Source organism: Nelusetta ayraudi, unplaced genomic scaffold, assembly GCF_046127955.1.
Source record: "Nelusetta ayraudi isolate G7.1 ecotype Tasmania unplaced genomic scaffold, CSIRO-AGI_Nayr_v1 ptg000011l, whole genome shotgun sequence".
Classification (NCBI taxonomy): Eukaryota; Metazoa; Chordata; class Actinopteri; order Tetraodontiformes; family Monacanthidae; genus Nelusetta; species Nelusetta ayraudi.
Genome location: NW_027466061.1, coordinates 18,656,418 through 18,680,654, shown reverse-complemented (window position 1 = coordinate 18,680,654; position 24,237 = coordinate 18,656,418). Strand labels below are relative to the sequence as shown.

At 46.7% G+C, this 24,237-nt stretch overlaps 1 protein-coding gene across 4 annotated transcripts in view; it reads right to left on the bottom strand.

Annotated features, from left to right (window-relative positions):
* Positions 1–24,237, bottom strand: part of mib1 (MIB E3 ubiquitin protein ligase 1) — a 51,129-nt gene continuing 26,892 nt past the window's right edge. The window contains exons 13-22 of one of the 4 annotated variants that reach the window (XM_076021652.1): positions 10,552–10,684; positions 9,482–9,568; positions 8,826–8,984; positions 7,004–7,185; positions 6,309–6,498; positions 6,144–6,222; positions 5,969–6,055; positions 4,294–4,362; positions 3,444–3,544; positions 1–2,091 (exon numbers count right to left, since the gene is read on the bottom strand). In XM_076021652.1, coding sequence (XP_075877767.1) covers positions 1,951–2,091; positions 3,444–3,544; positions 4,294–4,362; positions 5,969–6,055; positions 6,144–6,222; positions 6,309–6,498; positions 7,004–7,185; positions 8,826–8,984; positions 9,482–9,568; positions 10,552–10,684 — 1,228 coding nt within the window. In that variant the 3' untranslated portion in view covers positions 1–1,950. Of the gene's footprint in view, positions 2,092–3,443; positions 3,545–4,293; positions 4,366–5,902; positions 6,056–6,143; positions 6,223–6,308; positions 6,499–7,003; positions 7,186–8,825; positions 8,985–9,481; positions 9,569–10,551; positions 10,685–24,237 lie in introns of all 4 variants that reach the window. The other 3 variants (XM_076021648.1, XM_076021650.1, XM_076021651.1) reach the window with 3 other exon arrangements.

The following is a 24,237-nucleotide window of genomic DNA, read 5'->3' as shown; positions in this document are numbered from 1 at the left end:
TTGGTTGTTTAGAACTTTATTTCTGCTATACGGTTGTTTTAAAAGCACTTATTAGCAATACAGACTGAACATTTTCCATGGTACGTTGTACTGCGCATTTTGAACATTCATGCCAAAGAAAATACTACAGATACTTTTCCAACAAGACAGTGACAGTTTAAAATAAAGTACAAAATAGGCTTTTCTTTTAATGATAACAACCATAACAAGACAACACTACCATAAAGCGTATTAGTGCTTCTAGCTTTAAAGTGTTATCGTAATAAATGAAAACAAACAGACAAACAAAAAAATCTGAGCCGTACGAAAAGGAAGAAAAAAAAAGCTACTTTCCTTTAAGCCGAAAAGAAAGGAGACAAAATGCTTGTACGCAGCGTAGCTTCCCCACACAGAGGAAACGAGCCACCCAGTCTCCACGATGCTCCACTTCTTCAACACACAAAGGCAAGTTTCTGTCTTTATAAAAAGCGTTTCTCCTTGGTAAAACACTGGCGAGAAGATACTTTTGACGTCAGAATGTCTCCATTTCCCCCCCCGTCAGGTGGACAAAGAGCTTCTACGGGCCATTTCCAAGAAAAGCAAAGAAATACAAGCGTTGCAAAACATCACCGTCCACTTTAGAAAAGACTGTCAGAGAAATTTTTGAGGCTACATATCAGGAAGGCAGTGACACCTTCAGATCCTGTTTTCTGGGCAGCAATAGAAAATAATTTAACCTACATTTTCAACTCGGCGATCTCACAGATTGTACGCTCTCAAACATGAATGACGCTTGCGAGAAAAGTAAATACAGTTAAATTAAGAGAGGGGAAGGGAAGGTAATACACGTCAAAGAGCACCTGATCACCGTACAAGTAGATTTTTGGAGGCGGATGGCACAAAGTCATCAGAGGTGGAACTAGCAATGCTGATTTGACTTGCACGTGATTTTTTTTTCTTTTTAAATCATCAGACAAATACCACAACAAGTCTCAACAGTTCAATATCAAACCGCGACATGATACGTGATTTTTTTTTTCCAGCAGCATCCGTCGGCCTTCCCACCACGTGCTGACGGGCGACAGCTTCCGTCCACATGGCCGCTCTGGAGGCCGACGAGAAAAAACGAAAAATACAACAGCCTCACAAGCGCGGTGGCGTCTGCTCGTCTAGTGCAAGGACAGCCGGCCTCCAGCGTCTCGCCGCAACCGAGCACATTACACAAACACACCCAGAGAACCCTGTACAAACAGTCATATGTGACAAACTCGCCATACTGTCATGATGAAGCGCTCCAAATCCACGTCGGCCCAAAACCGATACACATGCAGAGAGATGGTTTATTTTTTCTTTACAGGTACAACAAAACGTGACTGCGGCTGGGCACCGACGGTGGCGGACGCACAGAAACTTCACATCACAAAAGGTGACGGGCCGGCCACTGAGTCACCTCCTACTCTACATTTATTTCTGGATTTTCTCTGAGCCGCTCTCGGATCAAGTCCAAAGAAAGAAAGAAAAAAAAAAAACCCTCGCGCTTAAAGCAAAAGACAAAGAAATCCAAAGAGCCCATCATCGGCTCTATTAAAGAAAAGATCATATCGAGCGAAGAACTTTGAAAGTGACCGCAAGACGGCGCCGACAGTGAGAGCGGAGCGACGGGAGAGGCGTGGTGCGAGCGGACTTTAGAGGACACGACCACGGCAAGAATGGCAGAACAGGTCAGTTGGTCTTTCTGTAACAGATCATCCATCTGAACACCTCGAATCTTCTAAGGAACAAAAATCAAGGGAAAAAAACAAAAGGATTTGTTGCATCCAGTAACATGTTTGGGATGGGCGCCCCCTGCAGGCCGACGGAGCGGTGCGAGGACGGCAGGGCAGCGAGAGCAGTGCAGCTGGTGTTGGCGTGGCCGGACGTGGTGGTGGTGGTGGGGGGATCTGTGGGGGGTGAAGGGGGGGGTCGGGGCTCCTAGTAGAGGAGGATGCGGCGCTCGATGGCCTTGCGGCAGATGGGGCACTCGCTCATTCGGTCGCCGCACAGCTGGCAGGTGCCGTGGCCGCACAGGAAGATCATGTTCTTCAGCCGGTCCAGGCACACCGGGCACATGGTCTGACGGACAGACAGACAGACAGCCGGGCGGCAGGCAAGTAGGTAGGCAGGCGGGACAAGGAGAGGTGTCACAATGATGTCAGCAAAAAGAGGGAAAAAAACAGTAAGGGCCGTAGCCGATCCTCAGTTATAAACTTTATGAGCGGACATTTTTCCAATGACTCTTTACAGCTGCGATTTAATCTTTGAGGCGAGTTCAAACCTGGTTACCACACCCTGTTTGGAGTCGCCCGCACACCTTGTTACATTAAGGTTCAAATCAACTGCCAAAGCGCCGCGACAATATGCGTCTCTTCCTGGTCGACCAACTCCACCAGAAATGAGCAAATTCCGTATTTAACTTTTTACGATTGTTCTTTTACAGAAACAACGCACACGTCTGGAAACCGTCCCCAGTGTGATGTCACAAAGGGGGGATGATTCCTCCAAGGATGCCAGCACAGCTGAGGAAAAAGGAAAAAACAGAGCCGGTGTCGAAGCAGGAAGCTACCAGGCAGCGCTGTGGCAGGAGGCCGTAAACTGAAGGCAAATCTTGTCATTCATTTTCTGGCAAGTGTAGATAAACGGTTCTTAGATTAGTGATCGAGTGAAGCTGCTTCCCTGAGCGCAGGATGAAGAACAAGATCTCATAAAAACTATGGATAATATGGGACCGTTCATGCTACTCAAAAACCTGGCAGTAGCTGATGGTGTTGCAACTTCTGCTGTCATTGGCCTGAAATCAGTTTAAAAATATTGAACAGCTGAAATGTTATGTATCCCTTACAAATAATTGACATCATTAATTACACTTCAATTCTTTTTTTAAAAACGGGAAATTGTTGGGAAAAAGTTAAGATAATAAAAAAAAATCAGTACACGCAGATCATAAAACTTGGAAGGATAAAACCTTTGTATGAGCAGAATGTGAGGAAAGTAAAATCACACCCTATTATTATAATTATTTGTAGTAGTAGTAGTAGTTTTATGAGAGATGCACCAATACCACGTTTTTACAGGTCAAGTATTATTAGTACTGTAAAAAAACTGTAAAAAAAAGAAAAAAGAAAAATGCTTTTCAGTACTCACCAATACTGAGTACTTAATAAGGTCATTACACATTGGAGGACTCAATCCTGGTATCGTTACAATACATGATACTGGTATTGGTATCGGTGGACCCCTAATTATTATTATTTTTATTACTTTCATTTACTATTATTATTGTAGAAATATTGATGAAACTAAACCAATGTTTTAATTTCCACCAACACAAAACCCGGATGAGAGCTGAGGGCCTGCAACTCGACGGGCTTCCTCTGTGTTTGGACATCTTCTGCTTGCGGTGGAGTCTCCTGCTCAGCGCGGCTCACCTGTTCCTTGATGTCCTGGAGTTGCTGCTGCAGCTTCTGCACGTCAGCGTTGACGTTGGTGTTGTCTTTGTCCCTCTGCAGGGCCGGGATGTTTCCGCTGGCTGCTTGGGTGCAACGACACAACACGTTGAGAACAAAACTGCCATTCAGGCAAACGGGGCCTCGAGGCGAGACAACGGAATTATGGCTGGGTCTCAAAATGTGACCACATCAAACCTCGCCGCCTCGTAAAAGATAATCTTTACTGCACATCAAACATGAATGGATTCCGGCAGCACCATTGTATAAACTGGGTTCGGAGGGGGGGGGGGTTGCAACAGAGAAAACGGCGCAACTCACTCACTTCTCTGCTCCTGGATTCTGTGCGATTAGCTCAGACGCCAGCTAGCTGTCTGCACTCACACCTGGGATTTCTTTTTTCTCAGACTTGTAGGCTCCACACAAAACTCTACAACTAAAAAACAAAAACTTGGAGCGGGAGAATGTGAAGCAGCAGATGATGAAGTGGTGAACTGAAGCCAAACTACAATGGTGCCTCCGACAGATTTAATTTAAGTCAAATGCAAATAATTGTAATGACCTTTGTAAGCATATTGTTTTGTCCCCCAAGTGAGAAAAACACTTGAGGGCCTGCTGGGAACTGGGTTTGAGCTGCTAAGTATGAGCACAAATGGGATTTTTGGCTTGAGTGTCACATGCTGTTGTACTATACGCTAATTTGTGTGTGTGTGTGTGTACTGCTGAGAGAGAGAGGTAGAGGGGGAGGGGCCAGGGCAGCACTGTAGGGAGCCCTTCACGCTGAGAAAAAGTGTTGTCTGATAAGGGAAGGGGGTGGCGGAGGTATACTTACACCAACTTAGTGCCAGATTGTTGGGCTGGACAAGATCCTGCGATCCTCCGGCCATTGTGTTTGAGCTCCCTGCTGGGAATAACCAGTCACAGTGTTACGTCACGAGCTGTCCTCGCCGCTCCAACAGTTGGCCTGAGGACTGGAAAACTACTCGCTACGGCCACTGAGGCGGGTTCAGAGCAAGGCGTTCAAGGCTGCGCTCACGCCGCGTCCGGCACTGCGACGAAAGCAGGCGCTGTCGTGCATGTTCAGCGTGGCAGGACGTTGGCGTAACTGTCAAGTCCTGAAGTTCACTGCGCCGCGAAGGCTTCAAAAAGCTGAGCCGGGCTGAACTTCAGGCGCCGGGAGTCTGCGACGAGGGGCTGTGCTGCTGCAGCTACTGCAGCCGGACAACAGGGGGCCTCGGTGAGAGCGCATGGGAGACGCTGTGATTTCCTCGCAGCGTCGGACTTGGTGTGAACGCAGCCTTGCACAGGAAGCTAGCATGGTGAAGGGATTAATCAGGGATAAAGGAAATGCCAGCTGTGGAAATTTGTATTAGTACGGCGCTTGTTGGCAAGCGACTGGAAAACTGACTTGAAAGCTTCTATGTCTAAAACCCTAGAAGGTCTAAGGTGACGAAGATTTCGTGCACTACACCGGGGGGGGGGGGGGTTGTGACAGACGACGACACTTGGATGGAGGGAGAGGAGGTATTGCTGCCCCTTGCATGGGTGTGATGCATGTGTGTTTGCGCGTGCATGCACGTCTGCGTGTCGCACAGCGAGCGAAGGCGGGATTTTCAAGGCAACAAGTGGACATGTTGCAGCGATGGACTAAAACATGGAGGCCTGCAAAGGATTCTGCAACAGCCGTCAAGACGTAGCAGGGGTAACATCTGCTGAAGTGCTTCACTGAATGAGGGATGTAGGAATAAATACATGAACAAAAAGGGCAACTCAACTGAGTATTCAGCTGTGCGTTGTTATGGGTGTTATTGATTTTTTAAAATCACTATTATTGTATGCAAAGTTCTTCAGGAGATGGGTAGAACTCCAGCCAACTATGAATTTTATCATATTTGTTGGGGTTCGTTTTTATAATACATTCATTCAATTTAAGCAAAAGTTATTCAGACATTTATGGAATTAAGGAACATGGGGACTTACTAAATACGCCGGAGCTTCTAAACGATTTGTGTGTATCAGACAAACTTAATCTCCAAATGGCATCTGAGATGCTGCTAATAAAACGATGGAGGATTTACGACAAGAAAAGCTTCTTTGTACATAAAATCTGCAGCATATTTTAAGATGAGGAGGCAGCGGAATCGTTACGATGCCGCTGCCCATTTCATCTTAAAAGACTGAGCAAAAATGAAGTGGAATGATAAAAATAAATAAAAAATAAAAAAAAAACTAAACAGACAGACTGATCTAAACATCATAGTCAACCAAGATTGTGCAAAAAACTGATGCAGGCAAAGCGAAGTTTGAAGCAGGAAGCAACAAAAGCAAAAGACAAGACGAGAGGCAAAGCAGGAGTGAGCGGAAAGGATGGAAACTAATCAAGAAAGGGGAAAGGTCAAACGTAATTTTTAAAAAAAGGAATATGTGGAAGATTCACTCACTAAGGCCATCATCATCATCATCATCATCATCATCATCATCATCATGATCGGCATCATCCTCCATACCTTTACCCCCGCAGCACAGAACAAAAGGCGTGCGGCGTTCCACCACAGCCCGGCACTGTACGCACTTCTTCATGAGGCTGGCACAGTCTGAGGACGACAACACACACACAACAGCGTTAGGCACCCGAGCTAAGGTGGCGAAGGAGAGGGGCGGGGGGGAGGGTCGTGTACTCACTCTCACAAGCGCACATGTGGCCGCAGGGCTGGAACAACACGGCTGCTTTTTTGTCTGAGCACACGACGCACTCCTCGATCTGCGGAGAGACGAGGCCAACGCATGAGAAAACTTTTGGGTTGGGTTGGGTTGGGTTGCTGGTCGACAGGCCCACACTGCTCGCACCTTGGTTCTGGACTGGACCTGGTCCTTGCAGATGAGACACTTCTTGACCCGCGGCGAGCACAGCGAGCAGGTGGCGATGTGGCCGCACGGCCCGAACAGAGTGTCTCTCTTCATGTCCGAGCACACCATGCACTCCTCCAGCGACTCAATGTTGCTATTGAGGGACGGGCTGCGAGTGCCCACCTGGCCGCTGGGGGAGGGAGAGGGAGAGCGTACCAAAAACAAGAGAGGAGCAGGAGAAACAGAGAGAGAGAGAAAACATAAAGGTGAAAAATCTGATTGTGACCGCGCTGGCTGCTTCACTTTACAGCAGAATGCAGTGTTTGTGTTGATATTTCCCTGTGTCACTCTTCCAAACTCCACATGGCAATTTAATGGGTCATTTGATTCTATTTTACCGTGCAGTTTTGTAAACAGAGTTTTAAAAAAACAAACCTGTGTGCCTTTTTTTTGATTTGACAGCATAATGCAAAGGACAAACAACCTGACAATTTATTACACCCAGTCCCTCTGAGAAAAGCGGGCGCACCAGCGCCTCCTGTCCCCAGTTGCCGAGTCATCTGTCACCTGGCTCTCCCTTCATATTTAACACACAGACATTAGAGCGCTATCGATTTCCCTTTCGGACTCCGGACAACAAAGTGAACCGGTGTATTTCCCACAAAGGGCAAGCGTTTCCTTGCGGGGATGTTTACCTGCTCTTCTCTTTGTGGCATTTGGCCAGAGCCTTGCAGAGGCTGGGGTCGGGACACAGGTCCAGAGGGGACTGGCCCTTCTTGTTACGAATGGTCAGGTCCGCTCCGTTAGCTGCCAGGAAGCATGCAATGGATGCCGCGCTCTTCTTCTCTGCCCCCTGGGTGCCCAGGCCCATGATTAACTGTGGGGGGGACAGACACACCAGACAGATTGGAGCCACATCGGACGCTTGACTTTTGACACGGCAGATTGAGCGCAGTGAGATACGGCGCTGCGTCCTCACTTTGCACACACACGGCCAAAATATTTGCGTATAATTTTTCCCTCTGAGAGCAAATACAGCAGTGCGATCCAATGTAAAAAAAACAACAACAACAAAAAAACAGGTTGAAAAAAAAAAAAAAAAACAGCACACAATTTTTTTGCTAACTTATTTAGGTCTGACATTGATAAAGACATGTTGAGATCTCTCTATAGCATCTGAAGCACAACCACACCTTTACATGGCAACTGTACTCTCTCTCTCTCTCTCTCTCTCTCACACACACACACACACACACACACACACACACACACACACACACACACACACACACACACACACACACACACACACACACACACACACCTGTATTCAAATGTAGCCCCTGACCCCTCGTCACAATCATCCCAGATCCTGTCCCGCCTCTCTCTTCACCTCATTGCCCCAAATTAAAAACGACTCTCGCGGAATTCAAGTCTTCCATGTCTAACTGTCTTTAACAGGAGCTCTTACATCCCTGCTGATGGTCCCATCGGGCTGACTAATTGAATTCTCATCTTAAATTGGGACGGGTAAGAGGAGCGAACCAGCAGCACAAATCAGAATTAGGTTGACTATTAGAATTGCCTGATGGGGAACCAGGGATGGCCGTGCAGCAAAGAAGAGAGAGAAAACACACACACACACACACACACACACACACACACACACACACACACACACACACACACACACACACACACACACACACACACACACACAAAATCATAAAACATTTTAGAGGTGACAGCAAACTTCCTGTCGTAATTGATTTTCAGATTCATGTAATCTTGCATAGCCGAAACACACTGAGCTAAACAGCTTGAGCATTCTTTGTGTCCAAAATAACAAAACATTAACAGCTTTCATTAATCACAATATTGAAATATAACTTTGTAATGGCATATTTTAGCTTCATGTTGAAAGGTAGGTCTGTAAAATGTATGCTCACTCTACCATGAATGCAAGGTACATTCTAGAAAGAAAATCATACATAAATTAGTTCAAATAAAAGTACAAATAAACCTTCAAATAATATAAATCAAATTTAAAAAGAAATCTGAGTTACACTGGATGTATATAAAATCAAATAGAGAGATAAAGGTTGAAGAGGTATTTATATACCAATTTATTTAACAGACCATTAGAAGGAACTGCGGTAATTGCAGAAGGTTTTCAAAATGTAATCATTAATATTTAATATTATTAAATAATTGTAGGGTAAAGGTGTACAATAATAAGAAGAGAACAAGAATATGCATAATTAATATCAGGAAATGGCTTTGTGTGTTTGTCTGATCCTCTGTCTTATGTTCAACAGAGTAACTCATCAATTCCTGAATACATCAATAAACGTCAGTTCAAATTAAGTCATCTGCAAAATGCAAGCAGCGTTTAATGAATGAACCAAAACAAAAATGTGCATGAATTTTACAGCCTTTAAGCCTGTTACCTTTGGGAACCTTGCCCTGAGTAAAAATGCTGCAACAACGCGAGGTCAGTAATTAGCGTGCCGGTACCGTGTTCTTGGAGGGTTCCCAAGGCTCCACTTTGCTGACGTCTTGCATATCTTGGAGTTGCCGCAACTGGGACAGCGTGTGGTGACGCAGTGCCTCATGAAGCGGCGTGTCCCCATCCTTGTCCTGCACGTCCAGCTTGGCCTCCGCCCGCACCAGTAGCTGCTCACACAAAATAAATAAAAAATAACCCCTTAATCAAAACAAATGGGCGGAAAATTAATTGGCACGTGCCGTGAAACATCTTTTAGGCCGAGTTCACCAGTGCCATGGTGCTGACTGTGAATAAGACACACTGCTGTAATCCCTAATTATGCACTGCATTTTTTCTTAAAACCACAAGATGGCAACGTGGCAGTCTCAATTCAGCAGCGCGCTAGAAGGGAGACACAGCCTCAGAGAGCATTTCCCCGACACAGCATCAATCTGAAGGAGGACCTCGTTCAACTGCAGGACATCCACTAGTGTAAATTAAATGTGGGGCTGCACTGATGTTGTTCTACTTCCCTTTGGGTATAATAGAGAATGAGAAAGTGGTTGAGAGATAACTAGGGACGGGAGTCTCAGTTTACTCTGGACTGAGAGCTGAGAGGAGAGGAAGGGGGTGGGGTGGGAGAAAGCACAAGAGAGGAAGATAAGAAAATAAAGGGACCACTAACCCGCACTATCTGGGTGTGTTGACGCTCCACTGCCAGGTGTAATGCCGTCTGCTGGTTGACATTCTGGATGTCTAAGCTGGCGCTGCCCTAAGAGGCAGAAACAGAAGAATAGGCAAAAAAAACACACACACACAATAAAGATCAGCAGAGATCTGAGATACCAATATATAAAGGTTCTAAAAAAAAGAAGGAAAGTAAAAATGAGGCGTGAAAAAAAAAATTGTAATGTCGGAAACCTTTCTTCCTTTAACCCTGCGGAGACACAAAGAATCAGCTCGGGCACTTGGGGAAATAGCACATCCAACAATAACGGCGTATGTGATTGTCATTTCCAATTGCCAACATCTGAGCTGAGGAGATGTGGAGGCAGGATAAGCTCTGTAATCAGGCGCTGGGTGAAATCCCCAAGTAATAGACTGACTGACTGACCGGCCGCCGGTAGGCTAGCAGGAAAACTGCAGTGCACCTTGTTGTGTGGTGCAATATCTAAAAAGGAAGCTGAGCCATCACTGGGAACCAGCCCACTGCAGGGTCTTGGGGGTTGAGGGGGAGTGGGGGAGGAGTGGGGGAGGAGGCTCGTCCCCGCTGAAAGGTAACTTGCACAGTGGCGCTTGCGTGCTGGATGGTTGCAGCAACGTTGCCTCCTCTCGCCGTCTGCAATTAACCCAGTTCCCACATGGTCAGGTGACTTATGCTGCAAACCCAGGGACTTAAATCTGCAATCTCAGAGGGGAAAAGGCAGCACGGAGCTGTGATTGCATGGGAAGGATATAAAGGCCCAATGGCACTAAAGAAAACCCATGAAAGCTCTGAGCCGTATGGATCCAATAAAAAATGGCAGTTACAGCGCCTTCAAGTAGCCGAGCGCTCGCTGGCTGCAGGAAATGCAGTGGAAGCGGCTCTTAATGGTTTGCGGTCGTGGGGGGAGAGCGCAGAGTCCGCACTGAAGCTGACACAGCTGAGCTCCGGGCTGCTTCAGTGGGCTTGCGGGGGGTGAAATATGTCATTTAGACCGTTATTGCGGTGGAAATAATTGAAATTAGTGGGGAGTTTGGGGGGTTTTGTTGTACCTGGTGCACTAAGAGCTCAGCCACCTCCACGTGGTTATTGAGAGCAGCCAGGTGCAGTGCGGTGTAACCGTCGTCCTTCTTCTCATCCACAATCCAAGGCCGGGGGAGTTTGGATAGCAGCACTCGCATGGCACTGCAGAGAGGGAACAGACAGAGACGGTGAGGAGCGGCGTCGGGTGGATTTGTCAAACGCCAAAACACACTGGTGTTTTAATAAAGATATTGTGCACTTGATGTTTGCTTGCCGCCAAACCGCTGCTGTAAGCAAACATGTCACAGAGTGTGTTGTGCTGACACGCCGCATATTCCAAATGATTCCTTTTTTTTTGTACAACAGTGCCAATGCGTTTTTCCCCCCACGCACACGGAGACACGGGTGCAAAGAACAAGTTGAAGAGGAGCTTCTTCCCAACGCAGAGGGTTATTTACATTTACAGCGTGCTATGAGCAGAGCGCCGCATCTTATTTTAGAGCACCCGTTTCCCCGACCCGCACTTCACCACTCCCTGGATGATGCGCAAAAAGGCACCAGTCGTGGGGAGGCAAAATGGTAATTACACAAGGTTTAGTTGCAGTCACTCAGATCTTCTCCTGGGGAAGAAGCAACCACGCTGGGAAAGCAGGAAGAGGGAAAAAAAAAGCCACTGCTATTCAGCAGAGGTGGACAGAGACAGTCAGTTCTGTGCCACTGAAGGTCACTTAGAGGTTGCGTGCCACAGCGATGTGGATAGAAGGGCGACTCTGCAGACGAAGAGGCTGACGGTTACATTTTATACTGTTGATGGAAGGGAGACGTCCACTTTAGTTTTGACAAGCAAAAGAAGCCGCTTGCGCCTACACAGGTAAAGATTTTCATTCATTCAAAACTGCCGTATTTTTGTTTTTACCCATTTTAAGATTTAGATTTTTGATCTCTGATCCAGGTGGAGAAGCCTTGCAAGGTTGCTGAGGCAAGAAACTCTATAGATCTCCAAAACAGCATATTTGTCTGAGAATATAAAACTGATGCGTTGGTAAAGAGAAGAACCAACATGACGGTTTGTACCGATCTGGGGGAGCTATCAGTGCTCTTTGTGACATCAAAAGGGGCTGCTTGTTTTACCACACACCTTCCTGAAGAAGACGAGCGAGCAAAAAACTAAACGACTAAAAACACCTTAGATTACATATGATTATCTCTTTTTTTTTTTTTTTTGAGAAAATGTTTTTTTAAAAGACACATACATTAAACATTATTGGCCAGCACTCAAAATGTTTTCTTTAACGATGTGGGGCCTCTGATCAGTTCAAAGTTTTGGGAAAAAGAAAACTGCTGAATACAATCTTCCTGCAGATGGATGCAGAGTTTTCACATTTCTCATTCCTTACCTCTCTTCTTAGTCATGTTATTTCAGCACTTTGGCAAACACCCAGTCGGAGGGAACAGGAGAATGCCGAAGCGTGTCGCATCCCTTAATTTAATATAACACCGGTGCATTTGTTGACAACGTGTGATGTGAAATCGGATGCAAAACACATCTTTTCAATTTGTGCTCTCACAGCTGACTCGGAGCGAGACACTGTATCTCGGAAGTGTCCCCCCCACCCCCGCATGCCGCGTCGCTCGGTACACAATGTACCTTCAATAGGCATTAGAGCGGCACCGCTGGAGGGAACACTACTGACCTTGATTAACCCTGAATAATCATGCAAGGCATTCCTTTGGACTGCAACAAAGGGAGGCAGCGGATCCCACTTTGACTTTGATATGGCCGAGCAGCCCCCCCGCACCTGCCGTGGTGCTGGGGTCTGTGTGGCAGTGCAGGGGGGGGGGGCTTTGGGCTCTGACGTAAAGCGGGAAAGGCCACATCCTGTACAATCAATGAAAACTGTTAACTATAAAGACTGTTTGGGGCGAGGGGGGGTGCAAGCCAAACGTGCTTGGCGAGCTTGCAGGCTGGAGGTAATGACGACGGCGCTCTCCCCGCAGGTTGCGGCTAAACCTACAGCTCGTCTCCATCCTTGTGGGGTAATGAAAGAGAGCATCATCAGCAGCCCCTCTCCAGGAGAGCCCAGCGGCAGTCAGCACCTCTGCACGGACACAGATCCAGGGCTGCTGTACTGCTGCAGTGATGAACAGCGCAGCACACTGATCCTGGGCTCCGTGCGCGTGCTCTCCCCCCTCCCTCCCTCCCTTTCCTCCATACCCCCCCGCCCTCCACACTCCACCCACCCCTCGTTGCACAGAGGCTTAAGCACACGCACACACATACACAAACACGCACCTGCATTGCTTGCAGCTATCTCCAAGCACTTCATGCAGAGGACGCGCTGCTTAGGTGTGATAGCGGCCGCGCCCCTACCGCCTAATCTCACATTCACAGCATGTCGCCTTTTGTTACAAAAGAAGTGTTTTCGCCTGCTCAATGTAGATTTAGCATCTCGGGGTGGGAGAACCTTTGGGTGGTTTCATCCATGTTGCTCCTGCTGGGCAGGAGCACAGGCTGAAACAAACAAGTTATTTCAGAGAAGACCTTGCCATATCAAGTTTTGATTTGCCTGAAGCCATAACATGAAGCCTATTGCCAGTGGTCAAACATACCACTGCTTTTGCTTTCTTCTAAATTCAAATTGATGGATAGAAAGATGTTTTTGTTTTTTTGTTTTTTTTAGCACATGAAGTCTTTCTTCTTCTTGTGCCAACGTTTTTTTTTTCACTAGTGGTGCAATATAGACAACCTGTGCGAAGTGGATTGGATGAAAAATTCTGGTATGTGTGGGATAACTGGCCAATAGGCGCTCGCCTGCCGCACTACGGGACAGACTGGCGCCTTCTACCGTCAGCACTAGGGTTTCCTTTTAGACGCTGGGCAGGTGTTTGCTGGCGTAGTGAGCCGCCCCCCCACTGGAAGTCTGGATTGACAGGCTTCCTGCCACGCTGGGCAAAATGGGCGGACATTAATATTAATGCCCCATTCTGGCACTGCTGCATTGCAGTTAAGCCGTTTGCTGTAAAGGCAGAAAACACTAAATTAAGAAGCAAGAATGAAGTCCTGGTTATTTTTTTTTTTGTTCAGTCACTTGGGTAAGTGATGGAAGCAGTTACTAGGGGGTAATGAGAGAAAAGTGTGTGTGCATACCCTGGAGGGAGGTTGTGCAGTAGGAGACAGAAAAAGAAGATAGTCTGCCCGGTTCAGGCTGCAGACTTTTTGCAGAGGAAAAAAAAAGGAAACGACTGACTTGGGCTGAGAGTTTAAATTTAGAGAATTTCAGAGTAAAAGCACCTCCTGATTGCAAATTAGCAGAACTGCAGTCCGAGCAAACTATGGAAGATGCGCAGGTGAGAAGGGGTAACGTTGGAGGAGAAAGCCAGAGGGGTGTGTGTGTGTGTGTGTGTGTGTGTGTGTGTGTGTGTGTGTGTGTGTGTGTGTGTGTGTGTGCGTGACGGAACTGGGTCATCCTGCGAGAGATCTCCACAATCCCTCAGGAGCGCCGCATAGGGGCCTGTTGTCTTGGGCGGCAATTTGTCATTGACCAGGACACACTCTGATGCCCTCGGCTCAGTGTGTGTTGGCATTTGTCATTGCGGGCGAGACGGCGGAAACCATGTGCGCTCGCAATTGTGCGCACGCGTGTTTCCGAGCGTCGGGGTTGTCAACCAAGGGCCAATCTGCTGCTCCCACCCGGCTGACAGCCGTCTGTGTGGTGGTCAGCAGCCGGCGCTGCAACGGTAAGACCCAGACAAGGGGGGGGGGGGGTTAGAATATCCGGAAGTAGGACGGGGCCGAGCGGGAAGAGTCGGCGTCCGGCCTCAGATTAATGGCTGCGCATAAACATATGGCTACCCTCGATGTAGGAGATGTGCTCGGCATAACACCATCCATTAACTGAGGCTTCCAGCTCTGGACAGACGATTCCGCATTAGAAATTAGTCACCAAAAGGCACCACCTGCCCTGGGAAAACAAAGCGCACGGACTGATGGTGACAAACGATCACACAGACTCTTGAGACTCTGAGCAGCTAAATGGACAAACATGCAGATTAGAAGTGAAAAAAGGCAGTAAGGGAGGAAATACTAATTCAGAGGTAGGCTAACTTTTACCAGTCGCACACAGTTCAGCCAAGGACAAATTCTTCAGTTAGTCTTCAGTCACTTTGAATGAGTTTGTCCTTGAGTCCAAGCCAATCTTTGAGTCTATTGTGTCATGTTTGGAAAGAAAATCTATTAAATATCTTCTGAGATATTGCATCCACAATGATAGAATCCTAATGCTACTCGCCATCGTGGAATCCATTACAGAGTGCTTAAAATAATAAAATCCAATACTCTTACTGAGTAACGCAACTCATTAGACATGACTAATAATTTAAGTGGTCTGTTATCTCCATGCTAATATTCACCGCTGTAAATTCACCCTTGCCAGCCCTGCACCACCAAAAACAATTAGTTACTACTCGGCTCCACCAGGGCTATTCCCACAGCCACGCTGCTGCGGTCAGATAAATAAAAAAATAAATAAAAGGAAGCAGGCAGTGAGCAAAGCAGCAGTGCAGCAGAGAGCCGAGGACAAGAGCCTGACTAGCTCCGCTAGGGGGGTGGGGGGGGGGAGCGGTTTTTCCATTACGATGCCGTGAAGAGAATATTTCCCCCCGCAATGTGACCTTCCTGCTGCCAGCCTGTACCTGAGGCCCCTGAATGAGCATGCTTTTATTAAAGACTATTTGCATAAACCCGTGGAAGGAGAAGGAAGACGGAGAAGGCGTGCATTTCTGGAGCGTTTGGGATGTCGCCGCAGCCATCGCCACCGGCGCAAAAGGTGGTGCCGGAGACACCCGACGCATTCTTTGAAAAACATCTCAGGCACATTTGTCTCTCTTTTCAGAAGACGGCCGTCCCTTTGAGGGATTCTCCTTAATTGAGCTCGAATCACCAGGAGATTTTGTTTTAGATGAGAGTCGACAAAGGATCCATACTAAAAGTGTTGCGGCAAAGAAAAAGAAAAAAGATGTAGACAAATCAACTTTGGCACAAGGGCACATTGACAGGGCCCAGATATTTATATCATAGATATTTGTTTATACGGGCTACTTTTAGCCATAAATTACCATCATAAAGTAGCTAATAAATGTTTATGTATGGAAGCAAGTCTGCTAATGGATTTGGTTTGAAATGATCATCAGCACAAACAAATGGGAGATAGAGTGGTATGAAAAGTTTTGAGACAATTTAGATTTTCAAATGACAAATGATGAGCACTGTTGTTACGGCTGTAATTTACTCAAACACCTCTGAATGCCTAAGCTTGTGCACATCAATGTCTGTTGTGTAATTTGCCTGTGGGATTTGATTTGATCTTAATGTTTGACGTTTTTAAGGATCAGGTCGTTCCTGTGCAGTGCAGGGTTCTGTTGGCACTCTGGGGTCGGGAATGAAACAGAATATTAAGAATTATTTCACAGCTTTAAGGTTTCTTTTGGGCTTTTTTTCCTTTCTGAATTAAAACTAGAGCCCACAAAGTGCGGGTTTAATAGCAGTGCTGACTTGTGGTAACATGGATCTGAGGACCTAATTTGATTTTACGTGGGAGCAAACTGAATGTTTAAGAGGTGAACTTATTTGGAAAATCACCTTGTGTGGTGCAAAATGTTACCAGAGCATTTGTGCATACATTCTCCAACCTGGTTGTTCCATTTTTATTTTATTTAATGCCCTAATGCAAGTATCATAACCTATTTTGCAAATACAGCAAAGGAAAACTCAGGTCCTTGCTGGTTTAAGTGTCTCCCGATTTAAAGCCACTTATAATGGAGGATGCAGCTTTTGGAAAAGCCCAACGGTGAATAAATGTCCCATTGGTTTGAAGATGACCCAATTACTTTTACACACTACTATTCTTTGCCACTTTATTCTCCTTAGAACCCTGAGAAAGCCTCATTTTCATTTTTATGCTTCCCATAACAGCAATAACACAGATCTCATTACACGAAATGTGATAAATGAGAGAAAGGGAGTAACGATAACATGCCGCTTGTAGTATGATCATTCGTACTAATCAACACCTTATACCGCACATCCAAAACATTCCCCCGGACTACTCCCACCACCAAGATACACATCCACACACTTATTGAACAGGATTTTTCTCATGCCCAGAAAAAAGTGCCAATATTGAGATTCATACAATTATAAACAGGAAGCAAGAGCCTTATTTAAAGCTGTCCACAGTGTTTGAGATACAAAGTTTATTACTATACTGTAACTGATGGGGTAAAAACAACAACTGAAAACCTGCATGAGATTTAGGGACACAAGCACTTAAAGATTGTTTCACAAATCAAGACTTTTCACCTCAGGTTCCTCTCACACTCACAGTGAAAAGGAGTCCCTGTTCGTGGGAAGCCAGTCGCGTAACAGCGTCATCCCTCAACAGGAGGAAGACGGATGGATAAAAGCCATCAAATTTCCTTCGGCTGTAATTGGCAGCACGGATTGGAAGTGACACGCCGGCGGCCACATTGCAGCTGATGACTCTCACTTCATCAGCACTTCTGGCCACACATGCAGGCGAGGGAGCCGTTGCCGAGAACGACGAGCTTTGGTAATTAAAATCTATTGTTTGCCATTGGAAATAACAGGGATGGAAGGCCCATGTATTAGCCCCTGTCACCCAAAAGCACACACACACACAACAGGCCACATGGACCAGAGGTGCACAATAGAGTCCTGCAGCCGACTTGGCCGAGGCAGAGGAACCATGCTTAATAATTCACTGGACTATACACTGAAAATGTACACAGAAACTACATTCCACACAATTTCACTATTATGGAGATAGTGTCATGGAGTTTTTCTCTCTCCCCAAAATCCCCAAAACCTTGTCATATTATTCATAAGGCCGTGTTGTGCATTGGTCACTTGTCTAAGTATTCTGTGCATGTTTGAGGACAAGCAAACGCGCGCACAAGCTCCCCAAAAGGCATAAACAAAAACAAATCCTTATCCCCTTGACCTGTCATACTCGATTTACATGGAAGCCACTGACTTCAGTGTCCGCACCGTTACCAAGGTAACATGGCATGCATAATTCAACAGCGAAGCTAGGTTTTCAATGTGAACATGGGACTGCATGTGTCCCTCAGAGTGCATCAGAGGAAGCCACATCCCGGATGTCCGCTAACACTGTACATGGCCTGTCATGGGATCAAACCTGGGATCCTCGCTGACCATTAATCCTTGCATGCAAGCAATTAGGATGCAAACAGAAATCAACTGGCCGGGCGGTTGGCTGGCTGTGTGATCAGCCGGCTAAATACACACTCAGTGATACGCTTTCTTGGGTTTTGTGTCCTGTGAAAGCACATTTACCAAAGTTCACGATTTACACCGACGCTTAACATGTGCTCAGTCAGCCGGGACGCATCGCGGCGCATCAATAAAGAGAGATCAAGGTGCCGTCGGCGATGTTAAGGAATCGCTGAACGCCAAAAAAATAAATATTATTACTTATTTCATTACATAAAGCAAATAGATAAACAAGATTTGGTTTTAAATGGGAGCAGGAAATATTGAAGATGCCAGACAGCTGTGTTGTGGAAGTACATCACCTTGTCCTGTCATATTTATGACCTGCATTGCTGAGCCACTTAAAGTGCCGCTAATAAATCCTGCTCTTTCGAGGATTTGCAAGTGGGTACGCAGCCATACCATCGGTACTTTCATCAGCTTCACCATATAGCCATTTTCCGTGCATTCTATACAGTCACTTTCCCAAAAGCTCTTTATGTCCTTGAGTCCCTTCAGTAAAGGATGTAGCCCTCCTCCTCCTGCCTCCTCTCTCCCTTGATCCCTTATTTTCTCTCTTTCCCCTTCATCCCTCCATCCATCCATCCTTCCCTCCTTCCCTCCCTTTCTCCCTCCCTCCATCCCCCACCCCCGCCCCTACCACTCCCAACATGTGCTATAGCGACACAGCAGCCAGGACTCTGTGTTTCAGCATGCCACGGGACAGACAGAGCATTACGGCATGGCTGAGCTTATCTATTGGCTCAGAGCCACCGCTGGCCCAGCCCTTTGGCGCTAGTGTGGGCGTTCTGATTGGTCACAAGGGGATTGGGGTTTGTGTCAGCTTGTCCTCTGGTTGATCTGTTGGACTGGTCCCAGCTCTTACAGAGGTGGACACTGGGAGGGCTTCTAGGATTGAGCAACATTTCAATTAAGGCAAAGTGCATGCTGCAGCAAACTGCTGCCCGCACTGCCTAGCACAGAGCAAGCGAGCGAGCGAGCGAGCGGGCGGCCCCTGCATTATGTCTCCAACAGACGCACTGCATGAGTCTAATTTAACAAGTGACGATATTAACAGACAGCGCCAGGGAAACATTTGTAATTACAAACGATAAATCAGCATGATCAATCTCTCTGGGCCACATGCAGAGCGTGTTAGGATAATTGTCCAACTTGGACGCCTCCCTGCGATCAGTTATTTTTAAATGGATTACATCCGGGCTGCTGTGCACAACCTTTCATCTGATCAGTTTTATGACCCTCACCACCTTAGCCATCAGGAATTATAATATGTTGCCGTGGAAACATTAGAAAGCTTACGCACACAGCAAAATAAAGGAGACAAACGCTAGAAAACGCTGACGGTGGAAACGGCTGTGCCAAAGTGACCTCCCTTCTCAATTTCAGCCTATAAAACCATGATGCTCCACCATCACGTATTGACTGAGCGTGTGCGCGAGCGCATGTGTGCGCGCGTGCGTGAGAGCATATGTTAACAGGGAGCTCTCGTCAGCTGCACCGCACCACCTTGTGAGTCACCGTTACTTATTGATGGGGCTCGCCCTAACGTCTCACAGTCATTAGCATAACTCGCTTTGATACCTGCAAAAAACAGACGTGGAAATGTATCCAAACAAATGAACTGAATCACACTACATGTGGTGTAGTCATTTCATTTTAATTTAATTTAGCATGTATTAATAGTATTTGTTTGATATCTAGATCACAGAATTGTGACATCTAGACCATGGAATTAATTGTTTGTTTGTGCATGTGTGTGTGTGTGTGTGTGTGTGTGTGTGTGTGTGTGTGTGTGTGTGTGTGTGTGTGTGTGTGTGTGTGTGTGTGTGTGCATGTGTTGTTTCACACGCGCAGCCCTGCAGTGTTTGGGTATTTGTGCAGTTTGTGAGTCACTTAACGGTAACATGCAGCTGCAGTGAGGCGCAGCAAAAAAAAGAAAAAAGAAAAAACTCAGAAGCAAGAGAGGCACAGAAGCTTCCCCTGCAGTAAGGCTGGAGGGAACAATGGGTTGCTGGATCAGAGAGCCTGACAGCCCTCGGCTTCCCCCTCCAGCAGCCAGGTAGGCTGCCCCATTCATAAATCACATTTATTCCTCTAAGCGCTCAACAGCCTCACCTCTTCAAATGATGCACTGTTTAAGGGGATGAGGAGGGAGGGGCAGTGGTGGGAGGGAGTGGGGGGGCTTGCTGAGGAGAGGAACTGATGAGAAAGATAAAGTGAGCGAAGACGCAGCCATGCTGATGGAGGACGGGCTTGGAGATTTAGCAAAGAAAACACAAACTGGACTCATTAGAGGAGGCTGTAATCCCCTCTGTGGTGTTTACTGGTGGACAAACACACAGATGGGAGGAATTAGAGCTAGGATGACCGAGACATAACCAGTTAGATTGAGGATCAACAAAATAAAAAGAGGTCTCCCTGCCATTTGAAATGCTGGCAGGACTGCACGTGCTAGCCTTGAGGAGAGGACGCTCTGAAAGCACAAAGGAATGGGCTCCTATCAAGACTGGCCATCATACTAAATAACCACATGTATGCTGTGTACTTTCTTTTCTTTTCCTTTTTTTTTTTTTTTTACATTGGTAAAAATTTGGGCTCGTTTTCCTTGTTTGTTTTTTTTTCAAAAAATAACAGCGGAACCAATGAGGCTTACTGAAATTGATCACAAGGACAAAATAATGTCAGAGGCAAAACAAGTCTTTGGAAATGTATCTTAATCATGTACAACAAAAACAAAATGACTGATTAATTCCATTCCCTGAAGGCAATATTTAGCAGAGGGAGCAATGCCATCAATTGTCTTCCACGTGAAAAGGCCTTCGTGGACACGGATTTCTTATTTGCTTGACCTTTGCAAAACTGCCCAACTCCTCTCTGCAATGTTGGATTCTATTCATGAGAAACAAATTATTCTGAATTCCCTCCGTTGCAAACACATACGCCAGACGTAATGTTTCAGGTATCTATGACATTTATGTCAGATGCAAAAATATCCTTCCTGTCAAGAAAAGCTCCTGGGGCTCATTTATGCTCTTCTTTTTCTCAACTGATCCTCGCCATATCTGTGCCATTTCTCCGCCAAGGGAAAAAAAAAGAAGAAATGAATAAACAAAATAAAAACACAAATATTGAAAAGTTACATCTCAAAGTGAAATGATTATTATGGTGCAGTGTGTTTGGTGAAGTGTTGTCCACTGGATGCAGGTGCATTTGAACAAGTTACTCGCTGCGTTTTCAGGAGAGAACACAGTGCAGCTTCAGTGGTCAGCTGGTGACCGACAAGACTTTTAATAATATATTTAAAATACTCATGCTACATAACACAATATGTATCTCTATATCAACAGAACTACAAAGCCCCAAGTAATTAACGTTTGTAGTAGCAGAAAATTATACGCCAGCTTTTTGGGGGGGATTCTCCTTGTTAAATACCAAAATCCATTCACTGTATTGAACCCTTTTAAAACTGAACATTTATTCATTCTCATATGTGTTGGTTTATGTGTTTTGATAACGGAGTCGCAAAGTAGCTATTATTCCACCTTTCCTGAAGTAGATTGATGCCAGTCAAAGTGTAAATCACCACTTATGGTTTTAGAAAGATTAAAGTCCTGCTAATTGTGTGACACAGTACATAATTATGTGACAATGTTTATGGTCTTTGGGGATCAAACCCACAACCTCTCAGTCTCTGGATCGGACACTCGGATAATTACTTGACTCATAAATGGGGCACAGTTATAACATATAACAAATACTACACAGAGGGGAAATCCTCCCATGAAGTGCATCAATTGTTTGTATGAGATGCAGGTTAACTTGGAAGGACCACCTTGGCTTGTTCCCTTTGATTGAACGCCATAAAACTAAAATATTAAAAATGAAAAATATTTTTTATTTCAGAATTCGTACTGCCTTTGATATTTGAGTTTCTGCAGGAATCTTGTCAGTCAGCTAATAGTTTCATCTTTTTTTTTACTCCCATCCCGGTGTGAAAGGAGAAAACAAAGACAGAACGGGGAGACCATTAAATCAAGCAAATTGCTGTTCTCACAACGATCTGCATGAAGATATGTCTGAGGCAGAACTGGCTGAGGAGAACAACCTGTCCCACCCCCCTCATCCAGCGAAGGAAAGCACATCCATTAGCCCGCGCTTTCCCTATTGATTGATTAACTGCTCGGCTAAATATTCAGCTCTGCACTATTCATCATGCAGGCAAGATGTAAGCTTTGCTGCTAAGTTTCAGGGGCAAATGGGATATCGGAATGTAATTGAGATTAAACTGGTGGACTGTGCAGCTGCAACGGGCAGGGCAGAGACCTGCTTATGGGACACACAACACACACACAACAACAACAGGCATCATCCACCACAGAAATTTTAAAAAGAGAGAGAGAGCTCACGGTCACAATCTGTTCTGATCAGTTTTTGGAGTGTGCGCAAAGGAGCTGAGGCCAGTAAGAACCTGCAGGTGGACATTTGCCGTTTAGCTTCAATTCTGCACTTTAATAGGCCATGTAAGGTCGAGTTTAGAGTGGATACATTAGCTCGCAATTAATTTTACCTTGTGAATGGTCAATTCTGGTAACAGCTGTAAAGATAATGTAATTGAAAGTTATAAATTGCAGCAGCGTGCATTAATTAAATTGCACACTTAAATCAATGCCGCTTTCTCCCCATGGTGGAAAAAGGCTACGGACACCACGGCGAGCGATGCACAACGACTGGGAGCTTGTTGAAAAGCTCATCAAATCGACAGGCGGACAATTGCCGAACATTTTTTCCTACTCGTGAAAAACCACTTTGACAAATGTCCCTGCTGCACTGGAGGTGTTTCTTTTTAGAACGAGGCTGGATGTTCACCAACTGAAAATCCAGGCTCTGGTTTTAAATGACCGCCTCTGACAGCAGCAGCACCCGGGCATTCTGGGGCATTCTGCTGCAAAAACAAAAAAAACAAAGCAAGGTGGAGGACTACAGCAACATAAAGCAGGCCAGAAGGGGGGAGGAGTGCAGGGACGGAGGGCACAGAGGACATTGCTTTGATACAGTATAGATGTGCCCCGCGATGAGACCCACTAATTAAACAGATCCTTCAGTGGCCGCGCCTCGGGGAACCTTGAAAAAAGACACTTGAAAATTAATGAGCGCTCAAAACAGAGAGCGCGTGGACCAAACTTTCCACTGGCTCAGAGGTGAGGCCGCTGCTCGCCCGCCTGCGCTGCCCAAAAGCGGCGCAAGGGAACGATTGAATTGAGACAACGCCTTGAGTTCGCGGCTGCCTTGACACCCTCCGCTCGACACCTTCACCCGTGACGCCCCTTTGCTCAAATATGCAGAGCTCTAAGTATAGAGGTGAGCGGACGCGGCTCGACCATAAGGAGCGTGTTCTGGCTGAGAATGACAGAGACCGCTGGTGGTGGTGGTGTGTGTCTGTGTGTGTGTGTGTGTGTGTGTGAGGGGGGGTATCAGACGAGGTGACGGGGTTGCTGGTGAAGGGTTTAAAGCGAGGGGGAGGAGGAGGAGGGGTGGTGGTTCAAGAATATACAAGTGGAAGCACGAGAGACCACTTTATTTGGAGCTCCTAAAAATAGGCTGCCAAATGGTAGCGGAGGCCACTGGCCGGCCCGACACTCGGCTTCCCTTCCAGGCCGCTGGAATCGATAGGCGTGGAGCCGCACGCACGGCTCCGCGGAGCCTGTCGCCAACAGTTGCTGTTGGGTGGTGTTGTGGGGGGAGGGGAGGCTGGAAGGGGGACACGGACAGGGGTAGGGGGGGTGGGGGGGGACTGGTGTGGGGAGAGGAGGAGCAGAACTGAAGTGGAGTGGAGCGGAGCTGGAACTATTTTTTGCGCTGCTTGACTAAATATGGTCAGGGAGGTGGTGAGACAAGACACACGAGCAGCCCGGCAACAGGGGCCGCAGCGTGTTTCGAATGCTTGGCTTCCCTGGGAGTGCTAAGCGATTAGCCGAACCCTCCGGCGCGGCACGGCGGGGCCGAGAGCCGAGGGCCGAGGGCCGTCCCACCTCTCGTCCCCGATTTGCTGTGGCCGTGTTCCCCCCCGCGCTCGCCGCCCTCCGGACTGCGGCTGAATCTCTAATAGATCTTCTCCCTCGCCAAAGGGGTGACCCCTCGCAGCGCTCCGTCAAGGGAATAAAGATTGACAAGTGCACCAACAAACAAAAACAGAAAAACAATAAACCGCTATGAAACGCGCAATCGAATCTTGCAGAGGGGGCGTTCGAGGCTACGACGAGCGCGAGTGTTCTCCCGCCGCAGACCCTTCGTCCTCTGAGGAAGAACCTCGATCGCAAAGTGTGCTTCAAGCGTTGGAGGGACTCACGGCTGTGAGCTGCTGCGCAAAGTTCCAATGAACAATAAAAGCTCATTTTGAGAGCAG